Consider the following 25,598-nt stretch of genomic DNA (forward strand, 5'->3'; position numbering starts at 1 on the left):
ATCATCGAGGTGGATGCCACTTTGGTATTTTTTAGCCTTGTTTTATGGATGAGAAAACTATCTTAAGGAGATGCTGTAACTTGGCCAAGTCACAGAGCTTGTGAGACTGAGCAAGAATTCAAACTAAGCATTCTAACTTGAGCTGTTCTCATACATGTTGAGTTAATACTGTCTCCCAAAGGGTAAAAGTGCTGTGTGTATATCATCTATAATAATAAAAGCATAATATGCTAATTAGACTGACAACCTTCCAGAGGAAGCCGGGGCTGCGAGGGAAGCCCAGGTCCCGGGTGCCAGAGGGAAGCCGGTGCTGGCACCGGGGGGAAGGAAGGCCTACTCTTTTTTTTTTTTAAAGAGTAGAGAGGAAGGGAAAGTGGGAGAGAGAGAGAGAGAAACATCAATGATGAAAGAGAATCATTGATCGGCTGCCTCCTGCACGCCCTACACTGGGGATCGAGCCCACAACCCGAGCATGTGCCCTTGACTGGAATCGAACCTGGGACCCTTCAGTCCCCAGGCCGACGCTCTATCCACTGAGCCAAACCAGCTAGGGCGGGAAGGCTTACTCTTGCAAGAATTTTGTGCACCAGGCCTCTAGTGTATGTATAAATGTTCAGGAATTAACTGACATAAAACTGCCAAATGGTAATCAGGCTCTGTTTCTTAGCTGACCTTTATTTTCTTCTTCAATATCTCAGTGAGACACACCCCCACCTGTAGGCTCCCTCACTCCCCAATTCCTCACAACCTTGCAGGATTGATCCCAGGGCCATTTTGGAACTCCCCTTGCTTCCCCTTTCCCCCAGCCCTCCCTTCCCAGAGGCGCTGGCAGAGGAGAGGGCAGTGCCCCCCAGGCTTCCTCATCTGATTGGTGGGCAGTGTTGTGAGGTCTCCCATGTTGCTTGTACTTGTTTAGTTTTTGTTAGTTACTATTAATCCAATAAATAAATGCCTTCTAATATTTAAATGTATCCCGGATGCATAGTAAAATTTTTTTTAAAAAAACGAAGTGAAGGTCAAGTACTTATTTTAACCATGGTTAATCAACAGTTGGCTATAAATTATTTTCTTAAGAGATGAGCTATTTACAAGACTGGGCTAACCCTGAGGACTCTCTTAGGGAGGGTTCAAGTTAAAAGGCTTGGTATACTTTGAACCAGTTATGCTGAAGGACATTATGGTTTTATGTTTTTGCACTTGGATGTTCTCTTAACTGTTTAATGCATCATTTTGTCACTAGTTTGTTATAGGCAGTCCTCGGGTTATGTCGGACTCAACGTATGTCGTTTTGTGGTTACGTCACCATCTCCCATTTATTTATAAAAAAAAAAAAAAAAGTTCTGTCATTTCGACGTATGTACATAAGTGCTTTATGTTTTTTATTATTTATTTACCACAAGTAAAGGTCAGGAATTGTTATCTTTCTTTTATGTTTTTTTTACTGTTTCACTTCATTACTGCTGTGTATGTGCTTCATGTGAGTGACGTAGGTGCTTATGTAGGTGGGTTCCGACTTACGGTGAAAATCGTGTTACGTGGTGCCGTAGGAACGGATCTCCGACATACCCCGAGGACCTACTGTACTTTGATAGCTAGCTGTAGTCATACCTCTTCGTTTTTTCTCTTAAGGTTTCCTCTCCTCTTAAGTTTGGATGCAGAGAGCAACATCATCCCTTAGTCAGCAATACTGAAATTATTAATGACACCTCTGTACTTACTTGAATTGTGTCTTAATGCATTTTTTTCCCTATCACTGGTGCCTAAAAGTATCTGGCACATAACAGGTGCTCAAAAATATTTACAGACATGGACTCATTTAACATTTTCCCCTCCAATTCTTATCCTAATCTTTTGATGGCAATAACATTACTGGTACTTTGAAAGAACACTGAATCACTGCTGGCAATCATTATAGGCTTATGGTATTTCTTCCTCGGTTTTTAGAGGTCAGAGTAAGAGCTCTACACACCATTTGGTGGCTGTATTTAAAATTGATTCTGTTATATTCCATAATAAATCTTCCTGCTGCAGAAAGAAAAAAGGAAAAAGATACTTCAGGAACATAAGATTACATTAAATAAAATATAGCATTAGGGAGGTGCTGCTTTCTTAGGCCCCACACTTCTCCCTCTTTTTACTTGCTTTTAGACAGCTTTATTGAGGTATGATTAACATATAGTAAACTGCACATACTATTTAAAGAATATATTTTATTGATATTTTACAGAGAGGAAGGGAGAGGGATAGAGAGCTAGAAACATTGATGAGAGAGAAACATCAATCAGCTGCCTCCTGCACACCTCCCACTGGGGATGTGCCCACAACCAAGGTACATGCCCTTGACCGGAATCAAACCCGGGACCCTTCAGTCCGCAGGCTGACGCTCTATCCACTGAGCCAAACCGGTTTCAGCTGCACATACTATTTAAAGTGTACAGTTTGACAAGTTTTGAAACCTGAAACCATCACTACAATCAAGATAGTGAAGAGTCTGCCACTTCTAAAAGTTTTAGTTCCCTTGGTAACCCCTCCCTCCTCCTCCTTCCACTTGCCCATGCCCAGGTAGCACTGATCTGCTTTCTGCAACTATAGTTAATTTGCATTTTCTAGAGTCTATACTAATAAAAGGGTAATATGCTAATTAGACTGGGTTGACCGGCCATCTTCTGGATGTCCGACTTCCTTCCGGACAAAGCCATGGTGGTGTGGGCCAAGGCAGAGGCAGTTGGGGAAATCAGGCTGGCAAGGGAGGGCAGTTGGGGGCAAGATCAGGCCAACAGGGGGTTAGGGGCAATCAGGCCAGCAGGGGAGGGCAGTTGGGGCCGAGATCAGGCCAGTAGGGGAGGCAGTTGGGGGCAAGATCAGGCTGGCAGGGGAGGGCAGTTGGGGGCAATCAGGCAGGCAGGGGAGAGCAGTTAGGAGCAAGATCAGGCTGGCAGGGGATGGCAGTTGGGGGCAAGATCAGGCCGACAGGGGGTTAGGGGCAATCAGGCCAGCAGGGGAGGGCAGTTGGGGCCGAGATCAGGCCAGCAGGGGAGGGCAGTTGGGGGCAAGATCAGGCTGGCAGGGAAGGGCAGTTGGGGGCAATCAGGCAGGCAGGGGAGAGCAGTTAGGAGCAAGATCAGGCTGGCAGGGGATGGCAGTTGGGGGCAAGATCAGGCCGGCAGGGGAGAGCCATTAGGGGCTAGATCAGGCAGGCAGAGGCAGTTAGGGGCAATCAGGCTGGCAGGGGAGAGTAGTTAGGGGCGATCAGGAAGGCAGGCAGAGGCAGTTAGGGGTGATCAGGCAGGCAGTCAGAGAGGTTAGGGGTGATCAAGCAGGCAGGCAGAGGGGTTAGGGGCAATCAGGCAGGCAGGCAGGCAGAGGCAGTTAGGGGCGATCAGGCAGGTAGGCAGTTGAGCGGTTAGGAGCCAGTGGTCCCAGATTGCGAGAGGGATGTCTGACTGCCTGTTTAGGCCCGATCTCATAGGCAGTCAGACATCCCCTAAAGGGTCCCCGATTGGAGAGGGTGCAGGCTGGGCTGAGGGAACATCCCCATGCACGAATTTCATGCACCAGGCCAATAGTACTCTATAAGTGGAGTCATATAGTCTGTATTCCTTTGGTCTGGCTTCCTTCATTCAGCATACTTATTTTGAGGTTGCATATTCATTCCTTTTTACTACTGAGCAGTGTCCATTGTGTGGATATACAGTTCATACAGCTCTGCTAACCTTGTGACCTTGAGCAACTTCATCTCTCTAAGCCTTTATTTTCTAATTGGTAAAATGGGAATGTTATCACCTATATCTCAGAATCGTGGTGAAATTAAGGTTATTTATATGAAAGGCATACTAAAATGCCAGGCACATAAAAGGACTGTTGTTTGTTATACATTAACACAGCCTTTTTAGACATAGTTTATCTTGAAACCCCCTTTTCACCTCATGCCTTTTTTTTTTCTTTTTCCAAAACAAAACACTTTCATCTTAGCTCCAATGACATTTTTGCCATCTTTCCCCAAAAACATTTCTAGGACACAAAATAGATTCATAATTGTTTAATTAGATACATTTTATATATTGTGAACATAATGGCTCCCATAGAAATAAACTAATATTTTGTACACATAGTTTTATTTACTGTGCCACATTCATAATACACCAAACTTCACCTCATGCCTTTTCATATCCTAGTACCATGGTCATTTACGCCTACACGAGATAGTTTGCTGTCACTTTCGGCATAATTTGCAAGTCACGTGCCATTCCCATCTTGGAAGTAGCTTCCTGGTCTGTAGGTGTAGTGTCTCCTACATAGCCATCACCTCTACAACAGTTCAGTGTATATAAAAATCATCTGGGGCTTGTTAAAAGGTACACCTCCAGACCACATTTCCAGAGAGTCTGATTCCTAGATTGTGGTAGGATTTGGACATCTCCCTCTTTAACAGCTTCCCTGTGGGATGCTGTTTGGTATCTCTAAACCACATTTTGAGAAGCACTGCTGGAAAATTAATGGCTCACAAATTCTTAGTGCATGATGGCAGATGTCACAGTTTCTCTGCTGACATTTCTTAAACTTTTGTGGGGTCACTGAATATCCATTTTTCCAAGGGTTACTCTTTGCTTTCCCCTTGATTCAGCAAATATTTACTGAGCAACTGGTACGTGCCAGACATTGAGCTGGTTGCTAGGAAAACAAACCTAAGACTAGATCCCTATCCTTATAGAATGTCCTAAGAGCAAAGAAATCTGCCACGTGTAATTTGGGGGGAATGTACACAAAAGCCACCAAACTATAGGAATCACCAAAAGACATCAGTGTTCAGAGTATTTAAGAATTGTTCTGCACCATTCTACATTTCAGCTACAATTGTAAAGGTTGTTTGGAGGGTTCCGTTTGTTTGTTGTTGTTTTCTTGCTTACATATTTTTAGTTCCCAAAGAGCTGTTGTTGGTGGTGGTTATTGTTTGGTTAATTATCCTATATAATAAAGAGCTAATATGCAAATGGTTGTCACTCCCTGATGCCCTCACAGCTCAGACACTCAACAATGGGGAAAGAGGAATGGGGACCAGCCAGGCTGCATCCTGGGAGAGGGACAAGCTGTCCACCCTGCAGTCCTGGGCACCAGCGCCTGCACCCACAGCCCGGGAGAGGGATAAACTGCGCGCCCCACGGTCCTGGATGCCAGTGGCTGCGGCTGCAGCTGCAGCCTGGGAGAGGGACAAGCCACCGGCCCCATGGTCCCGGGCGCCAGTTCCTGCGGCTGCAGCCCAGGTGAAGCCACCCGCCCACTGTCCCCTGCGGCTGCAGTCAACCTGGGCGAAGCTGGCCTGGGTCCTGGGTGCCTGTGGCTAGCCAGAGGGAGGGAAGCCCTGGTCCGGGTGCCTGTGACCGGCTGGAGGAGGGAATCCTGGGTCCCGGGTGCAGGGTGAGGCAGAGGCGGTTAGGGGTGATCAGGCAGGCAGGCAGGCAGAGGTGGTTAGGGGCAACCAGGCAGGCAGGCAGGCAGGCAAGCAGTTAGGAGCCAGCGGTCCCGGATTGCGAGAGGCAGTCAGACATCCCCCAAGGGGTCCTGGATTGGAGAGGGTGCAGGCCAGGCTGAGAGGACCCTGCTCCCCCATGCACGAATTTTGTGCACTGGGCCTCTAGTCATAACATAATTTGAAATAGTTTAATGTTAAAAATAATCTATGCTTGGACTGGCTGGCGTGGCTCAGTGGTTGAATGTCGATCTATGAACCAGGAAGTCACGGTTCGATTCCCGGACAGGGCACATGCCTGGGTTGTGGGCTTGATCCCCAGTAGGGGGCGTGCAGGATGCAGCCTATCAATGATGGTCATCATTGATGTTTCTATCTCTCCCTGCCTCTCTGAAATTAATAAAAAATGTATTTAAAAAATAATTTATCCTTAGATGTGTCATTGTAAGGCTTGATTTAAGGCTTATGAGCGATTTCTGGTTGAGGTGGACCGCCTGTACCTTTTCTGAAAATCAGATCAGGCTGTGCAGCTGGCCTGAGTTTAGGAAGGACACCATGGACCAGTGTCCTGATTATTTTATTTCCTGAGATAAATGATGAAAGGTGGCAAAGCCATTCCCTGAGCAATGATTGCGGCAACATGAGAAGAGGCTGGGTTGTTTGAATTATGTGAAACCAAAGCCAAAACTGATTACGGAGAAGTGCGTTGGGTGCTGGGATGAGGACGTGTCTTCTGCCTGTCTTTGTGTTCTGTCCCCTACCCATTAGAAAAGGCAGGAACTGACCTAAGAGGCTTTCTGGCTGAGCTTAGTAAAATCTTTATTTAAAGGCAAACTCAGGCTTTTTTTCAGCTTTTACGCTAGAACTTTTCATTGTCTTCTTTATTCCTAGCCATGTCTCTGCTTTTAATTAATTGTGTGTATAGCAAAGTGAGCCTTTCACTAGAATAAAGAGATTTCCTTTTCTACTATTGATTTCCTTGCTGTTTGAGCCACTTTTCACCTAAAGTTCTAGAAAGACTCCCAAAGCTGAGGATGTAGTAGCATTTTTTTTCTCCTTCAGTTTTGTTTCAAAGGCAAACAACTTTTATTACCTGCGAGAATCTGATGTTTTCAACCACATCACTGCTTTGGAGGTTTGTCAGAAAGTGCAGGTCTGTGCTATGTGGACTATGTTCACTGACAGGGTAGGCTGACCCTCTTGAGAAGTGAGTTAATAGGATTCACTCTGCAGTTCTATGAGAGATGAAAATACATTTTTCCCCAAATCTCCTCTGTGCTAATTATCAAGTCTAAGATATGCTGCCATAGACAGAAGGGTTAGTGGTGTTATGGCAAGGAAATTTCATTCAGGTAAGCATTTATTAAGCACCTACTATGTACCAATCTCTACTAATCAATGAGACCAAGTGGAATGCTGCAGGTTGTCTAGGTACTACTACACAGTGTTCACAGTGATGTTGATTCTAGAAGTCCAGTAGAATCCAGTGTACATGGATTTGGTCACACTCAAAATCTGGGAGATGGAACTGGATAAAGAAGGTGCCAGGTCAATGAGCTCAGTGTTTGTTTTTCCACACTCCTCTGCTCACTTGCCACGTGACCTTGGGTGGGTTACTTCACCTCTCTGACTCATTTAACTAGTCTTGGTAATGCCTCCTGGGAGTGATGTGTGGAGTAAAGTAGATGGCACGTGTGCACAGTCTGGGGTGGTGCTGAGCTGTGGTGGTCTGTATCATTACTGCCCAGCATTTAGGGGAGGCATGAGCAAACAAGAATATAGTGTAGCCCAAACAAACCTGATGGCTAACAGTTGGGAAAATAAGAAAATTCAGTTAAAAGACCTGAGTGTAAGGGGAAGATTAAGTGTTTTATCACATATAATTGAGAGAAAGGAAACTGTCTCATCTTTACTTTACTCACATAAAAATGCTTTGATTATACATGTGACTATGAATTTATAAGAATTTACTAAGGTACAGTACCTTTAACTCTAAGAATCAAAGGAGTTCCAAATGTGTGGTTAAAGAACAGAACTCTGTTTTGGTTCATGTCTTGGAGTCTGTTACATAGTAGCAATCAATGAGCCCCAGCCTGTAGCAATATGTGACACCCTTCTGTTTAGGCAGATACACTATTTCAGAAAAGAGCTCACTCCACTGTGGAGCCCCAGGCAGCGCAGGGGGCTGGTGGAGTAACAGTTTATGAATGCTGGCTCTGATACAGGTCCCCAGTAGGTTCTGGAAGAAAGAGTGGAGAGCAGGGCCATCCAGGCAACTCACTGCTCCCTCCTGGCCCTTTCATCAGCCCACCCCTCCTTCTCTTCCCAGATGGTCACCCTAGCGTCACTGCTGAGCAATGAAGTTAACAAATGTTTTAATTTCACTGCTGAGTAGTTCTGCAGAGGAGGAGACAGCAGAGAGGATAATGAGAAGCACATCAGATGCCACCATTGATGAAAGCTTCTCTTCCCCGGTGGCTCCAGTGATAATGCCAGACAAATTGGATGCTGAGAAAGGTGCATTTGGGCTATTTCGAGAGCTTCGGGTGCACAAAGCTGGCCACCTATGGAATGAGATAGCTATATGCCATTTAATTACGATGTGCTAAAGAGAGAAAGGGAAAATAAAGAGAAAGAAACATATTTACTCAGGGCATTAGCAAAGAGTGAGTCTCTCTTAGTTATCCATTGCCGTGTAACAAATTACTCTAAAGTTTATCAGCTTAAAAGAACAAACATTTATAACCTCATGGTTTCTGTGGGTCAGGAATCCAGGTCTAGCTTCGCTGAGTCCCTGGCTTGGGGCCTCACAGGGCTGCCCTCAAAGTGTCAACCAGGGCTGCCGACATCTCAGGGCTCGGCTGGGGGAGTGTCTGTCTAAGCTTAGTCACGTGACCTTTGGCAGGCTTTGGAAGAGCCACTTCCAAGTTCACTCACTGACTGTTGGCCAGAGAATTTAGCTCCTTGCCGCTCTGTCGGCAGCTCACAACATGGCAGCTCACATCAGAGCAAAGACGGCACACACATAGGCAAGGTGGAAGTCACAGTGACCTCATCTCAGAAGTGGCATCCATTACCTTTGCCTATTACCTTCCTTAGTTAATTAGGGTCAGCCCAAGGGCATGAGTGCCTGGAGGCAGGGTTATTGAGAACCATTTTAGAGGCTGCCTACCTCAGGTCCCTACAGCTGTCAGGGAAAAGGCATTCTACAGAGATTGTAGGCTAGCTAACAAAAACATGAAGGGTTGAATACGTGTGACTAGAGGAGATTAAGCATTCAATTAGTGTCTGAATCTTATTTATTATTTTAAAAATAGAGACAAGATAAGTTCATGGTAGTTACTCCAGTAACCAACAAGGAAGGCTGAAAAGGAGTGGTCAGAAAGTGCTTATCCAAAATGCTTCATTCAGTCTGATGAAGTTAGAGGAGGATTGTTATACAGAGGCAATAGCAGTGCCAAATGGCACAGAAAGGTCAAGTGGGTGGGGATCAAATTGTTGAGGGCCTTACTTGTCAAACTCAAGGAGTGTGGGGTTCTTGCGTCGAGCTAATCTCTCTTTCTGGATACTTGTGTTCCGTAGACCATGATGGGATGTCTTGTGGGTGCAGAAGGACATTCGGCATTCCAGAGAATCCTGGATAAAGTAAGAGACGAGAGCCTGGATGTTCAGACAGTTGTGTCCCTGCTGAGGCTGTACCAGGATTCTAATCCTGCAGTGAAGACAGCACTGTCAGGTGGAAAGCCAGAGGATGTGGAAGCCGTGCAGCCAAGAGGTAGGAGAAACCCATCCACTGGGTCGCCCAGTTTTATTCTGGGCAGATGCTATGAAGTTTGCTCCAGTGATTCATTTCTTCAGTGGCCTAGTTATTGTTAAGTGATTTTCACATAAATTGTACATGTAACTCCAGAAGCTGCATGTTAAATATGTACAAGCTAAATTGGAGACTCCATTTCTATCCCCTCGTGTGCTAAACTAGTCTGACACCTTGAGGTTGGAGAATGCCATCAGTGTTCTGCACTTCAAAAAGCCACACACCCTCCTCGATGTGTTGAGCCCAGGGTGAGCTGGTTCGCTGACAGTACTTTTAAAGGCTGCAGCTTGTCTCATTGGGGTTCGGTACAAAGCAGTGGCCTTGCCTACCAGAAGTTAACCTCTGGCTGGCTTTGTGGCTTTGTGTTTCGACAGATAAATGAAATACTTTTCCTTTCATACAATTTAAACAGAATAATAAAGTATTTTCCTCTCCAAAAAGCGAGATTCTGCATTTGGATCCTCAGAATAGGCCGAGAATCACTTTGCTATTCTGTTAGATCTCTCTTGACAAACCATGCTGTCATTTTCTTCAAATTGACCGGCTTCTCTTGTGCGTCTCTAACTCTTTCCCCCCAGGGAGCACAGGAGAGGGAAAGACCTTGTCCGCTCTGTTACTAGAACACAAAGAGGACCTGATCCAGTGTGTAACCCAGCTGAGACCTATTATGGAGTTCCTAGAAACAGCCACAGAGGGATTCCTGCCCGGCACCGAGAAAAGGGTAACTGTCAAGTGTCTCTCCTCCCTTCTGAATTTATAAGGCACTGTGTTTTTTTAAACTCCTTTTGCAGCATGTAGCAATTTTTGCCTTGCAGTATTTTTGTACATACTACATAGTAAGCATCTTGAAGTTCAGGTTCTTGATTCATGCCTCTGCATCCTAGCAGCAGCGTGCCAAGGGCCTTGCGCATTGTAGTTGTACGTTAAATGGGTAGGTAAGTGGATAGGTATTCCTGCTCTGATCAGTGAGTTTTATAAAATAGTTGTCCCAAGAGCCAAAACCGGTTTGGCTCAGTGGATAGAGCGTCGGCCTGCGGACTGAAGGGTCCCGGGTTCGATTCCGGTCAAGGGCATGTACCTTGGTTGCGGGCACATCCCCAGTGGGAGGTGTGCAGGAGGCAGCTGATCGATGTTTCTCTCTCATCGATGTTTCTAGCTCTCTATCCCTCTCCCTTCCTCTCTGTAAAATATCAATAAAATATATTAAAAAAAAAAAATAGTTGTCCCAAGAATTGAAGTGTCTAAGTATATTTATAATTATTATGACACTTTTTCCTTTTTAAAGAAATTATATACTGTTCATCTGTAGAAAACAGTGCGGGGGTTGGGGGGGGGAGGGGAGGAAAAAATTCCAATATCACGCCATCCCATCACTCAGAGGCAAGCACTGCTAACCCTGTCGAGCATGTGCTCGCCTTTTCTCATCTGAGTCATCCTTGCACGGGGTTATCAGACAGTTTTTTAACTGTTTTATTTAATATATTGTGAATACATCTCCTTCAGTATGGATTTTGGGAGCTGTATTGTACTCTGTCTAATGGACATACCATAATCCATTAATTCTTTATTGTTGGGCATTTGCTCCCAGTATTTTGCTATTGTAAATGATGTTTCAGAGAACCCCCTGGCACATAATCTTTGCATACTTCTGAAATCCTTTCCTTAGAATAATTTTAAGAAGTGGGATTTTGAAATAGTATAAAATGTTTCAAGTGCTTGGTATATGTTGTCAATTGCCCTTCAGGAAGGTTATACCGATTTACTCTCCCACCAGCCGGCTACTGAAATCCTCATAAAACTGCTGGCATGACTTCTCAAGTCAACTAGATAACTGTATCTGTCGGTGTTATTGATTTCAACTTGGTGCTAAAAGTATTTTTATATCTGGAAGGAAGCAATAGGAACAGAGAACTTTTGTGGCATCAATTCTTTGTGGGAAGTGGCTTAAATGTTCAGGGGAGAAAGTGTTTACGAATCACTGGTGTGATGGCTAAGCACTGGATGAATAGTGAGACTGGATTCTACATTTTCTTTTTTTCAGTAATCTTGTATTGCTATTATTTCATATAAAATGGGAATAATCTTTAATCTCAAAATTGTGTTTTGCAAATTATGTTTTTAAAATTTTAACTCCTTTGAACTTCTTAGAAAAAGATAATACACAAAATAATATTAAAATTAAACCCGTTTTATCCTTAGACTCAGGTTAAGTGTAATTTCTGGCACTCAAAGTAAGTTGCTTATGTGCTGGAGGCACCTGATACCCTTAGTGATTCCATTCGATTACTCATTCAAACCTTTTCCTTAATAGCTGGATTGGATGCGTCCTCTGAACTGTTTCATTATCTTGGTAAAACAACATTAATAGGGAGAGCCCAAACTCAGCCTCATTGTGTGCTGCAAGGCAGACCATGCTGTCATTTTCTTCTGTCATTTTCAGTTAACTTGACAGAAAGGGCTGAAGCAGAAGAACTTAAATTAGTAATAAATTACAAAAAAACATTTCTTAGGGTTGGGTTCCACCAGAGCCTCATTAAGCTACTCCTTTTCACAAAGATTGAAGCAAAATAATAAAGTAGGTGTGTAGAGGTGAATGTTGATCAAATAGCCGCAGTGTTTTGACATCACGTGGAACATGCACTCAGGCCTTTTAGAGCTTTTTTCTGCTATGGAATGATGCTAATCACAGGCACCATGGCCCTTATCTGTACATATCTTGGGTTCTGCAAGAAATGGTGAATAAGAATGTCTTCAGGATTGGAAACATACAAAAACAGGAATTATATAGCTGCTATTTACTTATTGCTTGCTGTGTGCCAAGCAATATGCTGGGGACCTTTTAAGTTTATAAACTCTACCCTCACAGCAACTTTATGAAGCTATGGATATTACCCTAATTTTAAAGATGAAGAAACAGGCACTTAAGAAGGTTAAGCAGCTTACCCAAAGTCATTGCTGCTTGTAGCCAGTGCTGGAACCCAGACTTCTCAACAAAGCACATTCTCTTAACCACTGTGCATACTGCTGCTAATAATATCAGTAACTACTGTCATTTATTCACTATCACATATGTCCTAGGGGTTAGCTCTCCAAACAGCAACTTCATTCTAGACGTCTCTTAAGAATAGTGCAAGAGGTGGTACACTTATCTTTTTTTGCAGATGAGGAAAATAAGGTTCAAAGAATGAAATACCTCACCCAAGCTCACATGGGCAATAAATTTTAGAACTGGCGTTCAAACTAGGCCTATCTGGCTTGAAAACCCATTCCTACTCTTAAAGTAACTGGCTTCCTCATTGTGTATCAGGTTATTGCTTCGGAATGAAAAGATAGCACTGAAATCAATATGGGTTTTAGGTACAAGCTCTTAAATTTTAAATTATGATTCATTTAAGTAGAAATCTAAGATACATTAGACCTTAAAGAGGATGACTATGTGGTGTACTGACAAGGAATATGACAACTTATTTATAATATATCCATTCCTTTAATATATATATATATATATATGTATATATATATATATATAATATAAATTTTCCTTTCACATATATAAAACCAATTTTTTAAAGTATATTTTTATTGATTTCAGAGAGGGAGAGAGAGATAGAAACATCAATGATGAGAGAGAATCACTGATCAGCTGCCTCCTGCATGCTGCCCACTGGGGATCAAGCCTGCAACCCAGGCATGTGCCCTTGACCAGAATCGAACCCAGGACCCTTCAGTCTGCAGGCCGATGCTCTATCCACTGAGCCAAACCAGCTAAGGCAAACCAATTTGTTTTTATAGCAAAAGTAATTATTTTAAACTGGAAGTTAATTTGATAGTAGCATCCTCCGGCATGCTGCTGTGAATGATCTGCTGGACGGTTTCTCCTGAGAGCTGGTACTTTCCCAAAGGAAACCTCAAAATTCAGTTACTGTGAACCTGTAGATTACGTACTGAAATAATCCCCTGCATTATCAGTTCCATAAGAGCCAAGTTATGCATAGTGAGTTGTAAATCCATTAAGAAACAGTTCTATTGTAATAGGAAAATATCTGTAAGATGGATGTCACCTGTTTGATTTTTCATCCTTTTGCTTGGGCCCTGTGCACGCTTGACTCAGAACACCCTTTAACACACCAGGAAGAACAGATGATGATGTGGGTGATGACTGGAGCTGGTATATGTGGCCATTGGGAATGAGAAGGATAGACAGCAAAGAATCCACAGAAAACTAATCCAAAAACGTACTTTAAGTCTTATTTTGGAGGGTACAGACTAATATATAAATTATCTGGGTATTCAAAATGCTATACAAATAAAGTAAAAGGAAGTAAAATAATAGAATTGTGTTGAAATTGCAACCTGTACCACTGTCATGTACTTTACTGAACAGAAATTGAAAAATGCTATAACTATTAATTAATTGCCAATCTGTTTCTCAGCCTTAGTGTCGGAACAAACTGAATCTAAAGAATCAGGTTAGATGTAAGCTGCTTGCTCTGCCATGTAGGCCCAGTATAAGAATATTTTCACAAAATGCAAACTGTTGGAGGCAAAGAAATACACACACCTGCCTCTGAGAAAGATTGATTTTCATAGAGCTGTTTGTTTGGAGAATGTTTTGGATTTTTATTGAAGCAGAATAAGGAAAAGACTTTGACAAAAATAACACCAAAGACCAGCAGAGGGAGGACCTGGTGACAGGGCATCTGGTAATACCAGCTTGCTGGCTTCTCCAGTGGTGCGACAAATACATCTAGAATTGCCAGTAACTGGTGTCTGGTTGATTGCTTGCCACCACAGGTGATTCTGAATTGCTGTGAGAGCGGAACACCCAAGGAGACAATAGAAAAGTTGTTGCACAGAATATCTGAGGAAAGGACCCTGACTGCGGAGAGTTTGGTAAAAGTCCTTCAGGCTGTGAAGATGGCATTCCCGGATTTGGGCCTCCTGCTGGAGAATTTGCAGAAACTAGCCACTTTGCCGAGCACCACAGGTATTGTTAATTGCTGGCTCTCTGGACTGGAACCGCTCCTACAGAAAATTATAGCTTAAACACGCTTTAGTGCCATGCTGGGGAGCAAGATAATGTTAAGAAATGCCATTGCAAAACAGAAACTAGCTGTTACCAATCAGTGATCCTAATATTTCTGAAGTTAAGATCTGGAAGCTGAGAACCATTCTTTTCTGTTAAGCTCCCTTATGATGTTCCAGTGGTGCAGGGTTTCTTCAAGTGTGGCTTTCCCAGGATGTCACGGGTCATCAAATGGGCTCATAAGGCTCACGATTTTGACACATTATGTTGTTGACAAATGTGAGCAGTAAAAATTCAAATCTTGACTTCCCCATTCCCACTGAGTGCTGTTTGGTTCCAGCAGCCCTCTCCTGTCCATTCAGTTCGGGGCAGTGAGTCCATATTCCATCCTTAGAAAAACACCCACTTTAGCCAGTTCTCCCCTGTCTTAGAGCACTTGAAACTACATGGTTTTCAGAAAAAGCATATTTGGGAAGTAAGAACTTTTTTCTATCTTTTAAAAGTAATATATAATTACACAGACTTGAACAGTTTTAAAAATAAAGAAAAAAAACCCTAAAATCCTACCACTTGATTATATCAATATTTACACATGGTCATATTTTATCTGTCAATTATTTGTACAGTGTTGAGATACTCTACGAAATGGTATAATTTTTCTCATTTAACAGTATAATATAAACATTCTCCCCCATTACAAAAACCTTCCTATAATCCTGTTTTTTAAGGCTAGGTAGTTTTCATTCATAAGGATGTGTATGATGTATTATTCATGCCCTTGTTTGGGTACACATGTTGCATAATGGTTAAGACTGTCAAGACTACTCATTTTGTAGCTGTGTGACCCTGAGCAAGTGACTTAAGCTTTCTGAACCTCATTCTCTCTGTGAAAAAAGATAAGAAAGGTACCTGTCACATTCATTTTTGTGGCTACCACGAGATTATATATGTAAAACATTTAGCACAGTGCCTGCATATAATAGGCACTCATAAATAGTCGTTATTATCTTCATTGTCATCACCACCACAAGTTATACAGTAACAATACCTTGATCCCCAGGAGCGGAATTATTGGACCAAAAAGGAGAATAAATTTTTAAATATCAGCAAAGCTAATGGAAATGCCTGATGGTCTTGATTTTTCTTTACTTTCAAATAAATATGACCTCTTAAAAGAAAGCATCTAGCAGATTAGCTCAGGGGGCATGTAAACAGAACAGAGGGTCAGCTTGACTACCACAGTCTTGACTCATGCCTGCCTGTGTTTGACCACCACATGGATCCTCTACCTCAGCCTTGATAAACAACACACCTTGCATCTGTTCATCTGAATCTGTTACACGTGAAGCCTTCTAATTACTCCCTTCTCTCAGCACCCCCTCCCCCAGCCCATTGAGCAATCGCTAGCTTCTGCCACAGGGCACTAACTTTCAAAGGCTTAATGGTCTGTGACCCTGCACACCGAGTGATCGAGTGTAGACTGAAGGACATCTGAACGTGAGCACGTGCACGAGGCCTAAGCCAGGAGCTGAGCTCCTCTCCAGAGGAGACAGTGCCCTTGCGCTGACTTCTCTCCTCCTCTCTCATTGTAACGCCCTGGTCCTCCATAGGAGAAGCCCCTAAGGAGCTGTGTTCTACCGAACATTATTGTTTTGCTAATATCCTTACAGTCCAAGCGAGCCCTGAAGATTACGGGACTGAGCTATTGAGACGCTATCACGAAAACCTCTCTGAGATTTTCACAGACAACCAGATGTTATTAAACATGATCCTGCACCTGAGGAGTTTAGCCCCTGGAGAAAGAGAGGTAAGAGAGGGGACAGGGGAGGGGTGTAAAATGAGAAAGTAGAGAAAAAGATGAATTTTTTTAAAGGTATTTATATCTTATATAAATATACACACACAGCCATGTTGAGAAATGCTAAGCTAAGGGGTCAGTAGAGGAGAAATAGAAGGTGATTCCATTCCTGAGGCGGCATGACAAGTAGGATAGTTGTAACTTCTGCAGTAATAAGGAAAGGCATTCAACAGGAGGCATGAAGAACTTCGTTATGTATAAGCATCTCTCAGGTAGAGAGTGAAGGTGCTGAGAAACTCCTCCCATGGCACAGTCCCTGGACCCCGTGGCCAGGAAGCCTCTCACGCGTGTGTTTGCGCTGCCTCTTGAAGGTCATGGAGAAGCTGGTGAAACGTGACTCTGGTTCCGGTGGTTTCAGTTCTTTGATGTCAGCAGTTCTAGAAAAGCAGACTCTCTCCGCGACAGCCGTTTGGCAGCTGCTGCTGCTGGTTCAGGAGACAAAGGCCTGCCCGCTGAGCCCGCTTATGGAGGAAATGCGAAGGGAGCCGGGCGCCGGGGCTTTCTTCCGGGCAGGTAGGTGACCTGACCTGTGTGTGACCGTCCCCACTAGAGGTTGTTGTCAGGAAATAGCAGGGGCTCTCTTATGGCAACCTCCAAGCCCTCCCATTAGAAATAAGGACGAGTCATTTTGTTTCAGGATATAAACCTTTTAAAATAAAAGATGCAGTAAGTAGTCTAAGCTTTTATTAGGAATTATACTCTGAGTGCCATTTTCCTTGCTAGGAGATAGGTGAAGTATATCCTCATTATGAAGAATTGAGTTGAGAAAAGGCGAAGAGAATTCCAGAGCCCAGAATGGTGCTCATAGTTTACTAGTAAGTTCTCAACCCCCTTTCTTCCAGTGACCACCCCAGAAAGTGCTGCCTTAGGGACCATCCTGAGGCACCGCACGTTGATCCTGGAGGCCATCCAGCACACGCTTGAACTGAAGGGCTTGACCTCAGAGGAAGAGCACCTGGCGGAGGCTGTGAAAGAGGTGAGGTGGGAATTAAAAACACACTGTTTGCAGAGTCAGTGCCTGGGACTGCCTCACTCCTAGGGAGGAACCACTTCTGCAGAGTGCCTGCTGTGGGCCAAGCCTCTGCCAGTCACACCTCTTCTGCTCTACGTGGGAGAAGATGTCATCCCCAGTCAACAGATAAGGGAACTGAGGCTCCAGGTGTTCAGTAACTTGTCTAGGTTGCTCCAGCTGCTCAGAGATGAAGCGGAGTGCAAACCCGGGCTCATGTGACAAACCCACTAGATTTATTCCATTTGTCTAAACCTCGGCAAACTCCAAGGGAGCCATACTGCTCTCTAACATGTTAGTTTTAAGAAGCAACTTCTTTCAGAGGAAGGAAACTTAAATGGTCTTATGTGCTCCATTCTGGCTTCTAGAAAGAGCCAAGATACACATAGATAGAACAAAGCTTTTGCCCATATGGGGTAGCAAATAGTGCCAACTCATTTTCTGTAAGGCTTCTCACGGTGTGGCCAGCATCCCAGAAAAACCGGGTGGGACTGGGGGAGAATTTGTGGATGTCCAGCCCAAGATCAGGTGTATCTGGAGTGGGGAAGACTTATAAAAGAGCAAAATTAAACACAAGTTCACAATAGTGCCTTTTGATCCACATGGGCATGAGAGGTGTGCAGAGGGCTGGTTTCTCACTGTCCACATAGGTGCCCGCTCCACCTTAGTCTGACTCTCAAGCGGAGGAAGGTGGCACACGTTTCTGTGGGCTTCAGAGGGAAGATCCGTCTGTTAGACTCTCCCAGCGCCACACACTTCAGAGATGGGGCTTCTGCAGCTGATCAGTTGAGCCTCACTAATGAGTCTCATGCCTGCCTCCAGGGACAGCAGGCTTATTTAGAGAGACTTAAAAAGAGCAGAAATAAAATATCTTCCAAAATGAAAATTCCATTTGGCCATCTGTGGATGGTTTTGCTTTATTTCCTCAGTGTACGACTGTTTCTGCTGATAGCTCTCACATTCTGAAAGATGATGGCTTTGAAAGAATGTTCTTGGCCTCTTGAAAGCCCCTTTCTTTAAAAAGCTGAGTTTCTTTATGAAAGAAAATGATGTTTAAAGGTGCATCTAAGTATCTAAAAATGTAAAGCCACTGATCATGCAGAATTACTTCCAGATATTGAAACAATTATCTATTATGAAAAATTATTTTGATCTTCAAGGCAGAAACACCAACAACCAAATCCTACAGTTTTCCAAGCTTTTAATATTAAGATCTTGAAAAGTTCTGGTTGGTGAGAGGGTATTTCTCATAGCAAACGCTTCCTGCTTCCTGGCATGCACCTTTTTGTATCTGCACATTTGTCTTCCAGGTGCCTCCTTTTTTCACTTGTTAATGTCCATGTTTTTTGGAAAACAGGGCTCTCCACTACATTTATCACAGGCATTGTAAGCTTGTTATAGATGGAGCAATGCCTTCCTGAAATTAGCTTTCATTTTTTTTTTTAAGTTGCAAAAGAAAATCTGTTGATATTAACCACAAACCTTCATCTCGTGGTATTCATTTAGATTCTGAGCATCTCCTCTGAGACAGCCAGCCCTGAAGCTTCCCTGCGAGCAGTGCTGAGCAGAGCCGCGGAGAAATCAGTGTCGGCCACTGAGATGTGTCAGCTCCTGTGCAGCGCCCGCCGCTGCTCCCCAGGCCTGCAGCCTGTCATGCAGGAGTTAGCACACACTGGTGAGGAACGGGTGGGTGGGGTCCTGTCAGGCCCCCAGGGGTTTCCATATTGGAGAAAAGAGGCAGCAGTTCATATGAGAGTTCACCATAGCTGCTTTATTTACTTACTAGTGGCCAGGTGCACGAAATTCATGCACATTAAAAGGGGGACCCAGCCGAAACCGGTTTGGCTCAGTGGATAGAGCGTCAGCCTGCGGACTGAAGGGTCCCAGGTTCGATTCCGGTCAAGGGCATGTACCTTGGTTGCGGGCACATCCCCAGTGGGAGGTGTGCAGGAGGCGGCTGATCGATGTTTCTCTCTCATCGATGTTTCTAGCTCTCTATCCCTCTCCCTTCCTCTCTGTAAAATGTCAATATATATTTTTTTTAAAAAAAAAAAAAAGGGGGGGACCCAGAGTCAAGTCACCGCCCACCCACATGCGCCTCAAAGTCGCGTGAGACCCAGACCCAGCCACCCCCCTCATTGGGCTAGATCCAGACCCAGCCAGTCCCACCCTTGTCAAGACCCGCTGGGCAGGGGGAGTAGCCTCAGGTCCCCTGGCCCGGTGCTGGGGCGGGGGGCGCGGCCTGAGATCCCCTGTCAAGCCCCGCCAGGCAGGGGGGCGCAGCCTCAGGTCCCCCGGCCTGGCGCTGGGGCCGGGGGAGCAGCCTGAGGTCCCCTAGCCCAGCACCAGGATGGGAAGTGCACCTTGAGGTCCCCCGTCAAGTCCCGCCGGGTGGGGGGCGTGGCCTGAGGTCCCCCGGCCTGGTGCCAAGGCAGGAGGAGCAGCCTGAGGTCCCTCAGCCTGACACCAGGGTGGGGGGTACGGCCTGAGGTCCCCTGTCAAGTCCTGCTAGATGGGGGGTGGGGTCTGAGGTCCCCTGTCAAGCCCCACGGGGGCGGGAGAGGGCGTAGCTTCAGGTGCCTGTTGATTGCTTGTTAAGGCTCCTTAAGGGAACTTGGCCTCAGCTTTGGGTGCAGCCATGTTTGTGATGGAGTGATGGTCAATTAGCATATTCCCTCTTTATTAGATAGGATTTTATATGCTCTCGGTACTTAGAAAAGTCATAGACATAGATGCAAAATGATACTGTTTGTGCTAATCAAGTAAAGATGATACTGCTTCAGAGTTTTCTGAGAGTCTCAAGTAATCTGCATTCTCCTCTAAGAAGGAAAGTTCAGGAGCAACGGAGAAACTTAGAGCCACGAGATTTCTCTCCTGTGCAGGTTTCCTTACTCAGGAAAATGGGGAGAAGGACAGGTGGAAGGTGAGTAATAAATTTCACCTGGAAGCCAACAACAAAGCTGATGCAAAGGCAGCTGAGCCCGTTGAAGAAGACTGCCAGTCCCGGAAGCAGAATGGCCAAGGGGAGGCTCGCTCCTTGCCAGAACAAAAGAAAGATACTTCTGCCTCCCCTGACTCTGCCAAGAAGAGCTTTGTGTGTAAGGCCTGTGACAAGAGCTTCCATTTCTACTGCCGCCTGAAGGTGCACATGAAGCGCTGCCGGGTGGCCAAGAGCAAGCAGGTGCAGTGTAAGGAGTGTAATGAGACCAAGGATTCTAAGAAAGAGCTGGAGAAGCATCAGCTAGAGGCCCATGGTGCAGGGGGAGAGGCTGACGTCCCCAAGAAGAAGAAGAAGAGGCTTCCAGTGACCTGTGACCTCTGTGGAAGAGAATTTGCTCATGCCTCAGGTACGTTCAGGAGGGCGAAGTAACGGCATGATCATTCTGGATGCTGTGGTTTGGACTCTAGGCCTGGCTCCTGGCTGTATGCAATCAAGGCCAGGGATGGGCTAGAAAACAGAGCTGGTTCCTACAGAAGCAGGGCGGTATTTTGAGAAGAGCATGAGCTTTGGAATCTGTTCTCTGAACTTGAATTTCCCCATCAGTAGGCACCCTGATTCCACCTATATTTTTGGATTATTATGAAGATTTAAGATAATATAGCTAAACACCTAGTACAGTACCTACATTAAGTTAGTGCTCAGTAAATTGTGGCTATTATTCATATGATAACCAACTATTTTAACACCTGACTCTTAGGCTTCTATGCATCACTTGAATCTTGATAATAAACAAGAGAAACCATGGATACATAGTCAGAATTGTTTTCCCTTGCCCCAGATGTTGGGTAAACCTAATGAAACATAACAATGAGTTTTGTTTCACTCTTTCTGGGTGACTGGATCCTGTTTTAAGAAAAGGAGAGAGAGGATAGGAAAGAAAAACCTAAGACCCTTCATGCCTGATTGAACCATGAATGGGACTGAGGTGACTTTTGGAGTGCTGGGCAGATGGGCAGCATGGCCGTGTGAGGTCAAAGCACATATGACCTGTGTCTGTGGTTCATGCTGGGCTTCCTCATGAGTCCTGGCCCGAGGCATGTTGGGGTGTACCTGACACTGGATACAAGGTAGCATCATGGCACTGATGACTGGTATCTCTCTGGTCCCTGGCTGGCCTCCCCAGGCATGCAGTACCACAAGCTGACCGAGCACTTTGACGAGAAGCCTTTCTCCTGCGAAGAGTGTGGGGCAAAGTTTGCAGCCAATTCTACCCTGAAGAACCACCTCCGCCTCCACACTGGGGACCGCCCGTTCATGTGCAAGCACTGCCTCATGACCTTCACCCAGGCCTCGGCCCTGGCCTACCACACCAAGAAAAAGCACTCAGAAGGTAAGGCATGGGGAATTTTTTTTGTTTTTAATGTTTTTATTGATTTCAGAGAGAAGAAGGGAGAGGAGAGAGGGATAGAAACATCAATGATGAGAGGGAATCATTGATCAGCTGCCTCCTGCACGCCCCACATGGGGATTGAGCTGCAACCCAGGCACGTGCCCTAACTGGGAATCGAACCGTGACCTCCTGGTTCATAGGTCACCGCTCAACCACTGAGCCACACAGTCTGGGCAAGAATTTCTTCATTTCTCCTGATACTTTAATTGTGTGAGCTGCCTGAAAACCCACTTGGAATTAGGATCTATATCTCAAGAAGATTAAAAACAGAACAGAATGTAAAATCTCTAGGCACACAGAGGACTAGGAACACATATGTGCGCAGGCATGTAAATGCTCTGGTGAGTGATTCTGAGGGGAGGCCAACATAGTGCTATGACTTTATAGTCATAGAATTTTCATAAAGCCAGGAATTCCCTGGACTTTAAGATGGACTTGGAGCATGGGACAGACCGTGATTGCGCACCTACTGTGGATTGGGCAGTGGCAGATGCTGAGTGACTAAGCTGGATCCTGTGCTCACAGAGCTGGTGGCTTAGAGTGTGTAGTGTAGAGACAGTGATAGTGCAGTCACCGGTGGTGTGATACCCAACAACACCTGGAGATACGGGAGGAAGACGTAGGGGGTTCTTGTCTGGTCGGAGGGAAGGAGCCTTCTCCAAGGATTCTGCATAGTTTGGAGCATTTATATGGAAGTGCTAATGCTGCCTGCATCTTGCCTGAATTGCCGTAGGCTCCTAACCGGTCTCCTCTCCCCCTCCCCCTGGACAGTGTTCTCAGTACACAGGCAGGGTGGTCCTTTTGAAACTAAACCATATCCTGTTGCTCTCTGCTTAAAACCCCAAGAAGGCTCTTCACCTCACTTCTCCTGACCACCTGTGTGAAATCTCAGGGACCCAGCCCAGTTCCCGCCTTATTTTTCTCCATAGTGCTTGTCATATGATTTATTATCTACCTTAGTCATTGCTTAGAGTTAGTCTCCCCTGTTAGAATGAAAGCTTTATGAGGGCAGAGCTGTTAGTCTTTTGTTTCATTGCTGTACCTCTAGAACTCGGAATAGTACTTAGCGATGGAAGGCGCTCAGGAAACACTTACTGAGTAAATGAATTTCTTGAGCCCTGTTGCAGGCACTGAGGACAATGTAACTGTATACTCTGCTCTCGGTAAAGCAGACCATAAACAAATAAGTGAGTAATATAAATTTAGGTAGTGGTCATTGTGTGAAGAGAAATAAGGCAGGGTAACCAGCAAGAGGACAGGGGTGAGGAGAGGCCTGTTTATTTAATCAGAAAAGGCCTCTGAGAGCTGAGAACTGAGTAGAAACCTAAATGAAGTGAGAGGTGGAACCAGCAGAAGCTCTAGGAGAAAAGCATCCCACATAGGAATGAGCTGAGCTGTTTGAGAGACCAAAGGAACCAGAAGGGGCTGAAGCAGAATAAACGAGTGAGTGCTGAGAGATGCGGTCAGAGAGGTCACCAAAGGCCAGACCTTGCAGGGCCTTATACGCCAAGGTAAGGGCTTTGGTTTTATGCAAACCGTGTATTACAAACAATGGCTTAAAACAACAAGAACGTATCATCTTACCGCTTTGGAGGTTAAAAGTCCAAAATGGGTCTTTACGAGGCTAACATTTGTCCGAGTGAGAAAACAGAGAAGCCAGGTGACTTATAATAACTATAGCAAGTCATTGGGAGAAGCTTTGAGTCTCACCTTTATGTGCTGCTGCAGTTCCATACTGAATATGTTCAGGGGATCCAGACTTGGGGGTTTCTGGACACCCGGATATATCTGTTTCCTGCGTGTGGAATGAGCTCTGCCATACTTGTGGTGGCCTGGTTAAAAGATGGGTAATCCGTGTGATGAGAGCTCTGTCCTTGTTCCTCAGGGGGGAGACCACACTGACATCAGCTGTGTTTATGAGGCATCCTCTGATGAGATGGCTCAGGCTCTCACCCATCGTATTGCAAATTGCCTCATGTTTAGTGCTGGCTCTAATAAACATGTGTATTTCCAGGAAAAATGTACGCGTGCCAGTACTGTGATGCTGTGTTTGCCCAGTCCATCGAGCTGTCCCGCCACGTGAGGACCCACACTGGGGACAAGCCCTATGTCTGCAGGGACTGTGGCAAGGGCTTCCGGCAGGCCAATGGCCTCTCCATCCACCTGCACACCTTTCACAGTATGTACTGAGACTGTGGCTGATGGACATTCAGCACAGACCTGGCCTTGAGAAAACATTTGACAATCATAACAGAATTGTCCCTCTACCAGAGCTGGGCCCCAATCAAGGCCTCAGACATGTGACAGTCATAACACATTATCACTCTGCCAGAGCTGGGCCCCACTCTACCAGAGCCGGGAATGAAAGCTGGGTCGTTACCTACTTCAGCCATTTCCTGCTTGTGCCACCCTCACTCTCTAAGCCTTGACTTCCGTCCTCTGTAGAATAGGACTGAGACTAGCACCTACTCACAGGGTTGTTGGAAGGATTAAGTGGGTTAACATATGCAAGGCACTGAGAACGTGCCTGTCACACGGTATCATTAAACATTACCTATGAAAGTGTTTTTATTATCGAGTCTAAAGTGGGGAGCAAGGGAGCATTCCTCCTGTCATTCATACGAATAGTGATGCTCTGGGGAGTATGTCCGAAGTCTCTAGGGAGAATTAGAAAACAAAAATGCCCACCACAAGCAGGAGAAGAGCAGCACGCCCTGGAAAGCAGTAAAACAGACTTTAACTTGTAAGATGTGAAGTGAGGAATTGAGGGGAACTGTTTGATGCTGCAGAGATGCTTAATCCAGAAGCTTCGGAGGAATCCCATCTCCCGGGACGAAGCTAGGATAGTCAGATGATCACTGTACTGACTTCTGGTCCTTGGAGCCTGTGACCTTGCATGACCTCTAAAGAGAGTCTTGTACCTGGAGCTGTGCACGGCCACCCACACCTCACTGACCACTGCCTGTGTTTTTTCCCACCCCTTCCTCATGGACGTCCCTCATGGAACCAGACATAGAAGATCCGTATGACTGTAAGAAGTGCAGGATGAGCTTCTCCACTCTGCAGGATCACCGCAAGCACATCCACGAGGTGCACTCCAAGGACTACCACCCCTGCCCTACGTGTGGGAAGATCTTCAGCGCCCCCTCCATGCTGGAGCGCCACATGGTGACCCACGTTGGAGGGAAGCCCTTCAGCTGCGGGATCTGCAACAAGGCCTACCAGGTGACCGCAGGTTCCCTGGCACTCGTCCCTGTCCCTCGGCTTTCCTCCCCTTGGTCTGGTTTGTGGAGCACATCGTGTCTCCAGGTGGGACGACTTGGCTGGTGCTCATGAAGATGCAGCTTGTACTAATGCAGATTCTCTAAGGTGATCTGGTGGGAGTAATAGGGGAGCGGGGGTTGGGGGGGCTCTAAATGGAGCCGAGTTCTCACCCTCTGAACTGGGTGCTGCTTCCCCCAGGGCAGTCACATTCTTTAGACTCTATTGACCCCGAGTGTGGAGGGACATGAGAATGCAATAGAGCCTGTAACACTGCCTAGAATTATTTTGTTTAGGATTATTATTTTTAACTCCCAGGGAAGGGCTCCGCTTTTTACCTCAGAATTTGGTATGTAATTAAAGGGAAAGTCCATAGAGAACTAAAAAGAAACCACACGTATGGAGACCTAAGAGCACAGAGAAGAGAAGGGTCCTTGCCGGCATCTGTAAGATTTAGGTTATGGAGAGAAGCCCAGCAGCTCATTGCAGCTCAGCAGAGATTGGGATGTTGACTTTGTACCAAGCCTTGTGCTGGGACATTACAGTACAGAGCTGAGGAAGGCCTGGGCTTGGTCCCTAGGAAACCGTGGGATTGTGGGGAGTCCCAGTGCTGCTCTGAACCCAGGAAGGAGGGGTCACCTGCCTGTGGAGTAGGGGCCCTGCGCCCTTTAGCAGGTTGCTCCCTGCACCTGGGCACTGGGCAGCAGTGAGACACGGCTCAGTGGTAAAGAACAGACGCCAGGATTTGAATCTTGCTCCTGTTATTTACTAA

At 45.4% G+C, this 25,598-nt stretch overlaps 1 protein-coding gene across 2 annotated transcripts in view; it reads left to right on the forward strand.

Annotated features, from left to right (window-relative positions):
- The window catches only part of ZBTB40 (zinc finger and BTB domain containing 40), a 61,877-nt gene that overhangs the window by 27,852 nt on the left and 8,427 nt on the right, over positions 1-25,598 (forward strand). For both annotated transcript variants that reach the window (XM_080655045.1, XM_080655046.1), the window contains 11 exons: positions 9,050-9,242; positions 9,860-10,002; positions 14,076-14,268; positions 15,978-16,114; positions 16,477-16,678; positions 17,008-17,141; positions 18,681-18,849; positions 20,057-20,521; positions 21,299-21,505; positions 23,580-23,744; positions 24,576-24,790. In XM_080655045.1, coding sequence (XP_080511171.1) covers positions 9,050-9,242; positions 9,860-10,002; positions 14,076-14,268; positions 15,978-16,114; positions 16,477-16,678; positions 17,008-17,141; positions 18,681-18,849; positions 20,057-20,521; positions 21,299-21,505; positions 23,580-23,744; positions 24,576-24,790 — 2,223 coding nt within the window. The remainder of the gene's footprint in view (positions 1-9,049; positions 9,243-9,859; positions 10,003-14,075; positions 14,269-15,977; positions 16,115-16,476; positions 16,679-17,007; positions 17,142-18,680; positions 18,850-20,056; positions 20,522-21,298; positions 21,506-23,579; positions 23,745-24,575; positions 24,791-25,598) is intronic.

The sequence above is a fragment of the Plecotus auritus genome (genome assembly GCF_963455305.1).
Source record: "Plecotus auritus genome assembly, chromosome: 2".
Taxonomy (NCBI): Eukaryota; Metazoa; Chordata; class Mammalia; order Chiroptera; family Vespertilionidae; genus Plecotus; species Plecotus auritus.